Genomic DNA, 13758 nt, shown 5'->3' on the forward strand with positions numbered 1-13758 from the left:
AAAAAGATTTTTTTTTTTTTTAAGATTTTATTTATTTGACAGAGAGAGAGAGAGCACAAGCAGGGGGAGCAGCAGGCAGAGGGAGAAGGAGAAGCAGACTCCCTGCCGAGCAGGGAGCCCCTTGCGGGGCTCGATCCCAGGACCCTGGGATCATGACCTGAGCCAAAAGCAGATGCTTAACCGACTGAGCCACCCAGGTGCCCCAAGATTTTATTTCTTTATTTAAGAGAGAGAGAGAGAGAGAGCCAGAGAGATCAGAGAGGGGGAGGGAGAGGGAGAGGGAGAAGCAGACTCGCCACTGAGCAGAGAGCCCGATGCGGGGCTCGATCCCAGGACCCTGAGATCATGACCCAAGCCAAAGGCAGACACTCAACCCACTGAGCCACCCAGGTGCTCCTGAGCAAAGGATCTGATAGACATTTCTCCAAATAAGATATACATGGCCCATAGCACATGAAAAGATGCTCAATATCACTAATCATTAAGGAAATGCAAATCAAAACCAGAATGAGGTGCCACATCACACCCACTTGGGATGACTTTAATCAAAAAGATAAACAAGTGTTGAAAAGGAAGTGGAGAAAGTGGAACCTTCATCCATTTCTGACGGGAATGTAAAATCGTACAGCCACTCTGGAAAATGGTCTGGCTATTCCTCAAAATTGAGTGCAGAGTTACCATATGATGCAGCAATTTTACTTTAGGGTATATACTCAAGCAAACTGAAACATACATCCACACAAAAACTTGTACACAAATGTTCACAGCAAGATTATCCATAATAGCCAAAAGGTGCAAACAATCCAAATGCCTATAAACTGGTGAATGGATTAACAAAATGTAGTATATCCATACAATGTAATGTTATTCAGCCATAAAAGTACTAATTCATGCTATAACATGGATGAACCTTGATAACACCGTTCTGAGTGAAAAGCAGTCGGAAGAGACAACGTATTATACGACTCCACTTAAAGGAAATGTCCAGCATAGGTAAATGATAAAGACACAAAATTAGTGGTTGTCCAGGTCTGGGGAAGAGGGGAATGAGAAATGAATGCTAATGGATATGGGGTGTCTTTTGGGGACAATGAAATATTGGATATAAAATTATAGTGGTAATGGTTGCCCAACTCTGTGAACATATATAAAAAACCACAGAATCCTACACTGTAAATGGATGAGTTGTAGGATGCAAATTATATCTTAAAAATATTTTAGGGCGCCTGGGTGGCTCAGTCAGTTAAGCGTCTGCCTTCGGCTCGGGTCGTGATTCCAGAGTCCTGGAATCGAGTCCCGCATCCGGCTCCCTGCTCCTCAGGGAGCCTGCTTCTCCCTCTGCCTCTGCCTCTCTGTCTCTCTCTCATGAATAAATAAATAAAATCATTTTTAAATATCATTAAGATTTGGTAAAATATCAGCTATATGTGATAAAACTGGAAATCAAAGACAACTTCAAGGTTTCTAGATTGGACAAATATTTGAAAAGAATGGAAATGTTAGAGTGAAAAAAAATGAGGACCACGGCGATAAACCGTTGGCTCTGTGTATGAACACCACAGAAAAATCAACTCTTTTTTATGTAAGGACACACGAGCTGTTTAATCACAACCACTAAGTCTTAAAAATAAGAAAGCCAACTCCATAGCAATCTCTTATCATTTGCTGCTCAACCTCTTCCCCAATCAAAAAGTTACATCTGTCAATTAGCAAATAAAGCTACAATTTTTACCCGGGGATGGCTCCTGGCAATAACCCCAACTGAATACCTAACAATTCTGAAATAGGACTCATCAAATTACATTTTCAAAGAGTACACAACCAAACCCAAGTTATGACACAGAATCTGAACCACCTCCTATTTACTGACAAGGGCTTAAGAAATCTAAAAATAATCTCACTAAAAATAAATAATAATCTCATTTTATTTAGCAAATATAGCTACAGCTAGCATTCAAAAGGATACCTAAAAATGTTTTATGGTCTCAGGTGAGAAAAGCTACACAATGACAAGAAAACCAGAAGTATATATTATCTAACATTAATAAAAAGACAAATTGATAATTTTATTTCTCCACATAAGTCTAGAGACCTACAGAAGCTCTCTCAAGACTGCTCATCCCAAGGAGGCAAGAAAAAAATTCACCTTTAGTCTTTAAACATTTAAGACTTGTTGTGGAGAAATTATCAACTGTGTTTAGCATCTGCTTCAAGTAATAATAAAACTCATATTCTATACATTAAACCAAAAATCTGCTGAGGATATAACCTATATCTCTTCTACTACCACCACAGAGATGTGCATTTTAAAAATGTAAGCTAGGTTTTATATGCAGTAATTTTCCTTAGATAATGAAGGGGGGGGCTGTTAATTCTTCAGTTGAGCCAGTAAATTAAATAGGGACATTCATGAAAAAGATAGCTGTAACACTTTGGAAAGAGGTCCATCAGGTAGAACCGGTCTGCCTGTTCTCAAAGGAGCTGATTCAAATATTCAAGTATCTTATGAATATGAGAGTAGTAATCAGGCAAAGGAGGAATATCTAATTAAATAAATAAATCACATAGTATTGACTAAGTGCCATGTGCTTAGGAAATCTAAGCATAAGCTATGTTGCTTCTTCCCCTGGGATTTATGATCTATTCTAGAAAGACAAGACTAAAATAAGTGAAGGTGCAGTGAACAATGCATCACCAAATGATGGTCTGAATGGGCCACATAGTTCAAGGGCGTCATGTTAGAAATCTAACGTAATCTCTATAAACATATTACAGGAGAAAAATCACTTGATCATCAGATGGGGAAACAGCATGATAAAATTCAACAGTCAATCACAACAAAAACTCTTAAACTAGAAATAGAATTTCCTTAATGTTAGGAAATATCAGAAACACAAACAATCGTATTAAAACCTGAGAAGCATTTCCACTAAAAGCAGAAGAAAAAACTAGGATATCTGCTCTGCCATTGGAAGTCCTAACTCGAGACAAGACAGAGACAAAAATTGGAAAAGAGCACGAAACTGTCATTTTTGCCTTCACTGGAGATATGACTGCCTTCACAGTATTGCATTCATTGATTTACTTCCTTTTTAAAATTTTTTTTAAAGTTTATTTATTTAATCTCTATACCCCATGTGGAACTCAAACTCATGACCCCAAGATCAAGAGCCACACACTCCTCTGACTGAGCCAGCCAGGTGCCCCAATTTTTTTTTTTAATTAAAAAAAATTTTTTTTAAGTAAACTCTATACCCAATGTGGGGCTCAAACTCACAACCCAGAGATCAAGAGTCACATGTTCTACCCACTGAGCCAGCCAGGCACCCTGTCAGTGATTCACTTCCAAGAGAATCTGCAAATTATGGGAGCTAAAAGATAGCTAAGACTGCTAGATACAAAAATCAATACACCAAACTTAGCATTTCTATACGTCAGCAATGAATCTGAAAATGTAATTTTTAAAAAGGATGCCACTCACAACAACTAAAAAGCACCTGGAAATATAAATATAAAAAACGAAGTGAAAGACTATTACTGAGAAGATAATAAAACATTGATGAAAGACATTTAAGATGTAAATTAACAGGGAGAAAGATAACAGTGATCCATGAGCTTTCTTTATGAAAAGAAAAGTTTATGGAAAAAGATGGGAGTTGAGAATAGTTGGGGAGGCAAAAAAAAAAAAAGAGGACAAAGGGAAAACTAGATGGGAAGGTCTGAAGGCAGGAAGGTCCATAGGTGGTCCAGGTCCATAGGTGGTCCAGATCGGTAGGATAGCCTAGTCAATCTAAAACAGAGGAGGTATGTTGAAAGGCAGTAGTAAGGGAAAATGGAGTCAGATGAGCAAATCTTGAAAATCTGATGTGCAAGTGGTTACTATCTGATGTGCAGGGACATAAAGACCATTGACAGTTTCTGATTATGTGAATAAGACAATTAATACTGGATGGTTACTCTGGCAGCTGCAAGAGTGGACAGAACACCAAGGGCGTCAAGGGAAACCTAGAACTAGAGAAGACAGCCTTACTTTTTTATGGCTGATCAGACTGGAGCAGGAGTGCCATGTTTCAAAAAAAAAGAAAGACTGAAAAACTAGAATATTCAGGGAATAGGCTAACCAGCATGAACCTGAAACCATAAAGAATGGACGGAATGGACGGAAGAATCAGAGATGTTTCGTCTAAAGAAAAGACTAGACGGGGTCAGGGAGATAGAGAGAGGTACCAAGATAATGCTCTTCAAATATGTAAAGGATTGTCACATGGATTAGAACTGCTCTTTAGGGGTGGCCTGGGTGGCTCAGTTGTTAAGCATGTCTTTGGCTCAGGTCATGATCCCAGGGTCCTGGGATCGAGCCCCCGCATTGGGCTCCCTGCTCAGCGGGAAGCCTGCTTCTCCCTCTCCCACTCCTCCTACTTGTGTTCCCTCTCTCACTGTGTGTCTCTCTGTCAAATAAATAAATAAAATCTTAAAAAAAAAAACAAAAAAAAAACACTGCTCTTTAACACCAAGAACTAGTTAGGGAGACACTGACCAAAAATGATATAGATCATCTGAGAAAGTAGAGAGCCTATTTTAATGGGAGGTGATGAAACATAAGCCGGAGACCCCCTTAGTAGTGGAAACTGACGTGTCAGCATGTTAGCTGAACTCCAGAACCTAAAACAACTCTTCCAATTCAAAACCCACATTCCTATACCAGCTAAGCTGGTGTAGCTAGTGCAACGGTGGAGTAAAAGACCCCTACTCTACAAACCTGGCAGTAGGAACATAAAGATGGAACTTTCATAAGTTGAGTAATGAAGACCCCATGGCTTAACACAAGAGCTAACATTCAGAGTGCTGTGTGCAAGATAGCGTTCTCTTTTTCATGAATTAATTTCAAAGCCTTATAAGCAGCCTTTTAAGCAGGTACTATTATTGCCCAGTTTATGTTGGGGAAACTGAGGCACAGAGCAGATAAGTAACTTGCCCAAGAGCACGCAGGGAAATATATGTGCTAGGCATAGCAGCTAAATGATATGGAGAATGAAGGAGAGAAATAAATCAAGGATTATGTCAGTATTTCAAATTTGAGACAGCCAGGACTGGAGAACAGAGAAAGAAGTTAGGTGTGAGGCGTGCGTTGCAGGGTGGGGAACAGAAGAGGTAATGGGTCCAGACGTGTTGGATCTGAGATAGAGGGGATGACGAGAGATGTTCAGTGGACAAGAGAGGACAGCCAACTGGAACTCAGAAAAAGGGACGCAAGGTAGTCTTGGAAGCAGCAGCAGAGGAGAAAGGTGACAGCATGGCAAGGAACACAGTCCCTGAGGGTGGGTTTGAAGAAAAGAGCTGAGTGTCAAGGACTATGCCCTGAGAAAAACCTAGTAACCAAAAGAAGGGAAAAGCAGCCAGCACTAACAGGCGCGATTAGATAGGGCCCCTTCCCAGCTGCCGCACCAAGATACTGATCCCCTCAGCCCTTGGAGGGGCCAGCACCCGAGCCAGTCACCTTCACAGGTTCTTCTGTAAAGATAAATCCATGTGTGTTATGTTAAAGAATGTCAGAAAATACAGACACAAACGATCCAAAAGCCAAGGGAGGAGGGATTAAGGAGGTTGTGCTTAAGGGTACCAAGAGCAATAGCTGGTGCCAGTAACGGTCTGACAGGCCGTGTGCACAGAGCTCCCATCCTGTCAGGCTTCGCCTCAAAAGCTTCCAAAGTTTCCTTAAAACAACTGTAGCGAAACCTTAAGGAAGCCTCTGCAGTAAAAGCAAAGGGCAGCAGGACCACAGGAACAAGTTTCTGAGACCGGGATGATGGGCAAATATTTTAATCCACAGAGATATGAACAATGAAAGCAATAGATAAGTAACCTTAAATCTTAAAAAAAAAAAAAAAAAAAGCAACCTTAGATCTTAAAAAAAGAAAAAATTAATCAACGTCCTCTCAGTCTGTCCATGAGCTACAGCTGTATTAGGCTCAGTGCTATCATCTTACACTTTGGGGCTGATGTTTTTTTGTTTTTGTTTTATTTATTTATTTATTTGACACAGCGAGAGAGGGAACACAAGCAGGGGGAGTGGGAGAGGGGAGAAGCAGGCTTCCCACCGCGCAGGGAGCCCGATGTGGGGCTTGATCCCAGGACCCTGGGATCATGACCTGAGCCTAAGGCAGGCGCTTAACGACTGAGCCAGCCAGGCGCCCCCAGGCTGATACTGTTTTTAACCTGAGTGTTTCCTACAACTAAAAGGCAGTAATTATTTCTATTGACTCCTAGGTAGGACACTGGAGAAAACTTCCAGAGGCAAAGGAACAGCCCTGTCTTTGTTGGGCAATTTATGTCAAGGATACCTCTTTCCTCCTAAGGATTTAAAAAATCAATTACCACCTCAAAAAAGACAAAGGGGGCACTTTAAAAAATTCTCTTTGATAAAGTAGGTAACATTCCGGAGGGCATCTCCTCCCCAGAGCACTCCATTTGGCCACCTGGAAGATAACTGGAACGGTCACCTGCCTCTTAATCAGAATGAAGTTCAGAAGGCACAAACACTTGGAAGAAAGAAAGACTCGGACTTGGAAATGTCTGGCGAGGCCTCCGGGAACCTTCACCAGGCAACCTTTGAAATACACTCGGCTGTGCCAGAAAGCCAGTTTTTAACCGAAATAAAGAGCCATGGCATAGAATTTATTTACTCACAGTAACACTCATTTCCCCCCAGAATGAGCCCTCTGGAGGAGTTCCGTGCACACCGGGGTCTGACTCATGCCAGCAACCAGCCATCCTCAAAGTCTGGAAGCTATAAAAGGCCTGACGAGGGCTCCGCGAAGCCTCCAACTCTGCCCTTGTGCGTCCGCGCCTCGCGAGGTGGCTCACTAACTTAAGAGTTCGCTGCCGGCCCTCCCGGCCCTGCCACGTTCCCAGAAAACCTACCAGCAGGGCCGGGTGGGGTGTGGGGGCAGAAGAGCGGAGCCTACAAGCCATTAGGGGCCCCAACAGCCTTAACACGAGGATCACCCAGTGCCCGCCAGGACGGCACAGAAGTGGCTGTGAAAATGCCCGCTGACACCTCCAGGTCTGAGGGACTCGGGCGACTGCACCAGTAATGGCCACGGGGCTTGGGCCCGGCAGACACCAAACCCCGCAGCCCACCCCGACAGGCGACGAGCGGGCGCCGCGGGGATCCGCACACACGCCCAGACCCCCCGAAACCCGGCCCTAGGCCGGCTGGACAGGCCTCGGACCCACCCCTGGCCCCTCCTGGGCAGCTCCCCTCACCAGGAACTGGAGCATGGCGTCGGCGAGGAGGGCGAGGAGGGCGCGAAGGGCGGCGGCAGCTCGGTGGGCAGGTCCGAGCCTGCCTCTCCCCGAGCGAGGGGCGGAACCCTCCGTGGGCTTCCGGGTCACGCCCGGCCCCGCCCGCGCCTCCCTCCGCGCCTCGCCTCGCCTCGCCCCGAGCCGCTCGCGGCGCTCCGCCGCCCACTGGCGGAGCGCCCCGGAATTACCGCCTGGACTGGGGAGAAGGCCCGCGCCCAGGGCAGCCTCAAGTCCCAGGCAGGTCTGGCTGGACGGATTTGATCATTCAGAATCCAGGACGCCAGTCTCCAAATCCCGCTTCTGTAAACCTGGGTCGGGCCGGGGATCTAGATTACTACCAGCGCCCCAGCGATTCTGATGCAGAGCCAGACTTAGGACTCCCTCACCTAGAAGGTCTGCAGGAGGCAGCGGATCCCGTACCTAGGTGCAAAGCAGAATCATCCGTGGCGCTTTTGCAACATAATCTACCCAGATCCCACGCAGAATCTGTGGGAGGTGAGGAGAGCTGTACGTTTCAAAAGTGCCACAGGTGTGCTATGTAACCTGCAATGAGCACTTTTGATAGAGGCTAGGTACTTAAGTGGTTAAGCTAGAGGCCTTTGGAGTCTGGCACAGCCGCGTCCAATTCATGACTGCCTTCACTTCCTGGCTACTTAACCTCTCTCAAGTTCGCTTTCCTTCTCTGTAAATGGGGCTAATTCCAGCTCCCCGTTGAACTGTTATGTGAATCAAATGAGACAACGTGAGGGATCAATAAATGCTTGTCATGTGTCTGGGGTGGACAGTGAGCTCTAGAAGACCTCTTCTCATCCTGTCTCCACACAGAGCTACCCAATCATACTATGGGCCACCTCCTGCTCCTGGTCTTCAAAACCTTGAACAACCTCCATTAACACATGCTTCCAAAGCAAGACCACTTTGCTCTCTGCCTTCTGAATTCACCCATTATCTGTTATATTAAGTAGAACTCTAGTTCCAAACCATAAAAACCAAATCATAATAGCTTAAACCATATGGGAGTGTGTTATGGAGATAAGGTGGACAACGATGGGGAATGGGAAAGGTGTCCAGAATTAAGCATTTTCTCTCCATTTCTGCTTTTCTCCATACATCTGCTTCATTGTCCTCTCATTTTGACTTTTGTTTTTTTCTGCCTTCCAGAATATGACCATTGTTACTGGAGTTTACTCATTAAATGATCCAACAATAGAAAAACTGGATCACTCTTTCCCTACCATTTTCAAATACCTGGGAAAGGAATGCTGTTGGTCAAGTTAGTGTTGGGTGCTCTCTCATCAATTATAACCAGAGGAGTGGGATCTCTTTGAACTAAAGTGACTGCCAAGAGAGAGATGCTGGTAGATGGCTATAACACACTTCAATTTCCAACATATCTAGATTAAAACAAGACTCAGGCAAATCTTGACCAGTGCTCCTTAAATTCTAATGTGCATTCAAATCACCTGGAAATCTTGTTAAACTGCAGATTCTGATTCAGTACATCTGAGTTGGGCCAGACATGCATTTCTACCTAGCTCCCAAGTGATGCTGCTACCAGTGGCCTCTGAAACATTTTGAGCTGCAAGACACCATACTGTGAGCTCCACGAAGATGAGGATTTCATTCCGTTCATGACTCCAGCCTCAGTGCCCATCAAGTGCTTGGCACAGGCTCTGAACACAGGATTTATTGAAGATCCTTGCATAAAACCTCATCCCCTTCTCACAGATAAATCCTGAAAGGAAGCCTTTTCCTCTAAGGTCTTTTCAAAGGTTCTTTCTCTTATACCCCCAAATAACCACAAGGAGAGGGGGAAAAGGGCAGAATTCTTTTTGCTACTTTGAGATTATTACTTAAATGTCCTCTGATGAAAACACTTCAAGATTCATGCCTTCCCCTTATCCCTTCATGATCCCTTCATCTATTGACTTCCCAGGTGGTCCCCTCATTCACCAAAGGCTTTAGCATCTAACAGCCTTCCTTTCAGCCTTGCCAAGCTATCATGATCATGGGTGATTTCCAAGGCCACATATACTTGTATTTTCCAGACTCCTTACCTCCAGTGACCTTCATCCTCACACCACTTCAGCAATCTACCGCCATGTTCATAACCCCTACTTTATTATCTACTGGACCTGCTCCACCTTTGAATTATTATAGTCACAAATCTTATTTCCTATTTTACCAATTCTTCGATCTTAGCCAGATCTCCAGTCTCAGCTGTTCCATATTCTTACAAGCTGTGAGCTCCCCTCTGGCTTCACTCCCTTTCTAGCTGGTCTAAACCTCAAGAAATCTGAACTTCAATCTATGGAAACAACCAAGATGCCCTTCAGTAGGTAAGTGGATTAAAAAACTGTGGTACATCCAGACAATGGACTAGAAATCAGTGCTTTAAAAAAAAAAAGTTATCAAGCCATGAAAAGAACTGGAGGAAGCTTAAATGCATATTACTAAGTGAAAGAAGCTAATCTGAAAAGCCTACGTACTGTATGATTCCAAGTCCATGACATTCTGGAAAAGGCAAACCTATGGAGACAATAAAAAGATAATTGGTTACGAGGGTGGGGGGTAAGCAGGAATGGAGAAATGAACAGGCAGAGTGCAGAAGGTTTTTAGGGCAGTGAAAATACTCTGTATATTATAGGGATGGATATATGTCATACATTTGTCCAAACCCAAAGAATACACACCAAGAGTGAACCCTAGGGCTTTGGGCGATTATGATGTGTTAATGTAGGATCATCTCTGGTAAAAACATACCATTCTGGTGAGTGGTATTGATAATGGGGGAGGGGAGACTATGCATGTGTGGGAGCAGCAGGTATATGGGAAATCTCTGAATCTTCCTCTCAATTTTGCTGTAAACTTAGAACTGCTCTAAAAAAATTAAGTCATTGGGGAAAAAAGTATGACAATTGGAACTGTTACTAATGGTATGAACAAACAGGAACTCTCACCCCATGGGTGGGAGTAAATTGGAGGAACCACTGAGAAAAATACTGCAATGTCTAGTGAAATTTAAAATTCTTAATCTCCATCTCAGGATTTCCACTTCTAGTTATGTAATCCAGAGAGGCCTTCTTACACGTCCTATGTCTTATCCAACGAGACACGTGTGATAATCATTGCAGCACTGTTTGTAATAGTAAAATACTGGGAATTTAAATGTATGCCGGTCCACCAACAATAGAATGCATAAATTAGGGTATTTGTAAAATGCAGTAACTACCATTCAATATTTATAATAAATGAGTATGAGGAATTATTAAAAACACAATGTTGAACCAAAAAAAAGCAAACTGCAAATTGTTCCATAGTATGACAACACACATATAAAGACTAACAACCTGTAAAACTAGGGATAGGTTAAATGGGTGATGGGGATTAAGGAGTGCACTTGTGATGAGCACCAAGTGATGTATGGAAGTGCTGAATCACTATACTATATCCCTGAAACTATGTAACATGCTCTGTTAACTGGAATTAAAAACTTAAAAAAAAAAACAAAAAAAAACCCCTGTAAAACAATCCTTTTTAATGCTTATGTACACACACATATGTAGTGGAAGCACAAAACATGAATGGCAAATTCAACAATGAATTCTTGACAAAGCTTGTATCTGGGAGGGAAGTAGGGGAATGGGATCAGGGAGTTCACAGGAGCCCCAAATGTATGTACCATAGATTTCCTTAAAAAAATAATTCTGGAGCAAAGATGGTTAATTTAAAGATTTGATCAAATTAAGTATATGACATGAGGATAGAGTGGGTATCTGCACATTTATTATATTGATTATATTATTTGTATGATTGAAGCCATACACAAATTGTCAAATTTGAACACATGATAAAAAGCAATGGCTGAAAAGGTTTTTGGAAACATAAATTCACAGTCTTGACATATCAACCTATAGATTATTCATTGCAATGGAGAGGTGTGTCAAGCACTACCTCAATTGAGCAAGCTTAAAATAATGGCACAAACTGATATGTACCTCCTGATACGATATGCTGAAGGCATATCACCCATAGAATTGTAGTATTCTTGCCAAAAATGTTTAACCTGAATTAAAAAACAAAAACTGTGGGACCTTTTACAAAATAGCTTAAAAGTGTCAGGTTAAACACCTCCCCTGAAAAGGGAGGGGAACCGCTTCTGAATGAAGGGAACATGACAGAACTAAATGTAATGTGGATTCTTGGTTTAATTCTGGGTAAAAACATAAAAGTTCTAGAAGTACATTTTGGGGGGCAATTGAAATTTGAATACAGACTGAATATTAGAAAATTCTTTATTGCATTTTATTAGCAAATGTCTTAAGTGCAATAATGGTATTATGATTTGGAGGGAAATACTTGCTGAAATATATGGATAAAGTGTCACGATGTCTACAACCTACTTTCAGACAGTTAAGGGAAAAAAAGATGAAGCAAATGTGCAAAATGTTAACAGTTGGTGAAGCTAGGTTAAATATAGGTTCACTGTACTTTCAACTCTTGTGAAGAGTTAACATTTTTCAAATTAACTTGGGAAAACAGACAAATATTTAGAAAAGATTCAATTGTGTATGAACAGCTTTTATAGCTCAGATAAAGTTCAGACTTATATACTCATGCAACACTACTTTATGAAGACTACAGTAATAAAGAAGGTACTCACCTCTTTTTTTCTAATCCCACCAGATTAACTCAGTAAAAACAATGCTTTAAGATCCTACGCTTATTTAGCAGTTTTTAGGACTAGACGAACCTTCCCTTTAAACGCTAAACCTTTTTAAAATGAAAGTTCTACAGTGTTTGATCCCCTTTGCTTTGCTGCAGAGCACAACAGCCCCTCTCCACACCCCAGGTAACCATGCTGAGTCAGGCAGTGCGTCCTCTGCAGCCCCCAAGACTGTTAGCTTCTCCCTCCGACTTTATTATACAAATCGCATTCCTGGTCAGCCTTCTAAGCAGCACACCTGCAGCTGCAATCCTTCCTGCCTTCCCTCCCCACACGTTCTCCAGTGTCCAACTTCCGATCCAGTCTGCTGGAGTTTTGGAAGAAATGATGGGAAAACAGGAAAACAAAGTTTAGTAAATCTAAAAATCTTCATTTTCAATTTAGCTTCACACTCCCAAGGTCTACAAAATGCTTTGATTCTGTGCCCCAGGCTCCTTTCTGATTCTTCCTGGGCTCCTGCCTGTGTTCTGATGTCACCAGAGGCCTGACTGTAGTGAGTGGGGGTGGGGGAGAGCTGCAGTTGCTACTCCATGGTGTACCCACTTATTCACACATTCACACTCCCCTGAGACTTCTATTTATTAGCAGGATGCTTTTCAGCTAAAGACTAATGTTTCTAAGTGGTGGGCAGTAAATTAACTTCAAAATATAACAATGACAAAGCACTTTTAAAAAAGATGCTAAAAAGCCATGCAAATGATATAAAAATTTTTTAAAGAGCAACACTGTATAACTAAGTATAACTTTTCTGCTACTGCATGAGTCAAGACTCTTTCTGCAGTCTCTCCTATATATTAGGCTGAAATAATTGGTGGCTGGAAAGGGAAAAATGGACTTTGAGATGATGTAGTCACTTGAACGTAAGTACAACTGGGCAAGAAGTAGAGTGGTGACTGTATACGTTCTTTTGCCCTAATCATAGCCATCATATTAATTACAGGTGATTAGTTTGGGAAATTTCACAATCATTTCTAAGGAACAAATGCAAATTATTATACTATCATTTATATGCAGAAAAGAAAAAAACAATTTTAGGGAAGAGATGGCTTCATTTCTTGGGACTTTTCTGTAATACATTCACAGTACTGAGCACACTATTCTGTTAAAGAGCATAGCTATAGTTTGTTGTCTGTTCTACCCCATGGAGTAACCCTGAATATCACAGAAGTGTAATGTAGACGACAAAGGGATAAAACATTAGAATTTTCAGACTATGCCTTTAATGTAACATTCAGAATTATATCCCTAGGGGAAAACCACCACTGTGGGAATTTTATTTGTTGGATTCCCATTAATGTTGATCATTTTCTAGGTAAAATTTCAAAAGACTAACCATACGTTTGTTTTGTTTCTTTTTTTAAAAAGTATTTATTTTTTTTTACTAGTGAGGTTGGAACCAGGCAAAGAAATTTACAGAAAAGATGTCCATATATAAAGAAAGAAATAGCAAAATATTTTTTGGTCATAATTTAGAAACAAACTGATCTATAAAAAGGGGACAGTTCTCCCCAATTCATCTCTTCCCTAGAAGAGCGTAAGCACAGGCTCTCAGTTCCTGGATATTCTCAGCAGTCCTCGGATACGTCTGACAAGAGCTTGTATGAAACTATAGCGAGATCGAACTTTTGAGTATAATCCTTCAATGTCCAGAAGTTTCTTCTGTAGTGATTCTCCAAAAGCGCTGATGGCGTCAGCCTGAAGCTAGAGGAAACACAGATGACATGTCA

The 13758-nt window shown here is 41.9% G+C and overlaps 2 protein-coding genes across 4 annotated transcripts in view; both read right to left on the reverse strand.

The window, feature by feature from the left end:
- The window catches only part of STMP1 (short transmembrane mitochondrial protein 1), a 12213-nt gene extending 4829 nt beyond the window's left edge, over window positions 1-7384 (reverse strand). The window contains exon 1 of the mRNA XM_081800037.1: window positions 7267-7384. Within this exon, the coding sequence (XP_081656163.1) occupies window positions 7267-7281 (15 nt within the window). The 5' untranslated portion in view covers window positions 7282-7384. The remainder of the gene's footprint in view (window positions 1-7266) is intronic.
- Window positions 7385-11069: 3685 nt separating this feature from the next.
- The window catches only part of NUP205 (nucleoporin 205), a 47335-nt gene continuing 44646 nt past the window's right edge, over window positions 11070-13758 (reverse strand). For 2 of the 3 annotated variants that reach the window (XM_081800038.1, XM_081800039.1), the window contains one exon: window positions 11070-13732. In XM_081800038.1, the coding sequence (XP_081656164.1) occupies window positions 13580-13732 (153 nt within the window). In that variant the 3' untranslated portion in view covers window positions 11070-13579. The remainder of the gene's footprint in view (window positions 13733-13758) is intronic. The other variant, XR_014139113.1, reaches the window with a different exon arrangement.

Source organism: Leptonychotes weddellii, chromosome 12 (genome assembly GCF_054177405.1).
Source record: "Leptonychotes weddellii isolate Sample4059 chromosome 12, ASM5417740v2, whole genome shotgun sequence".
In the NCBI taxonomy this organism is placed as follows: domain Eukaryota; kingdom Metazoa; phylum Chordata; class Mammalia; order Carnivora; family Phocidae; genus Leptonychotes; species Leptonychotes weddellii.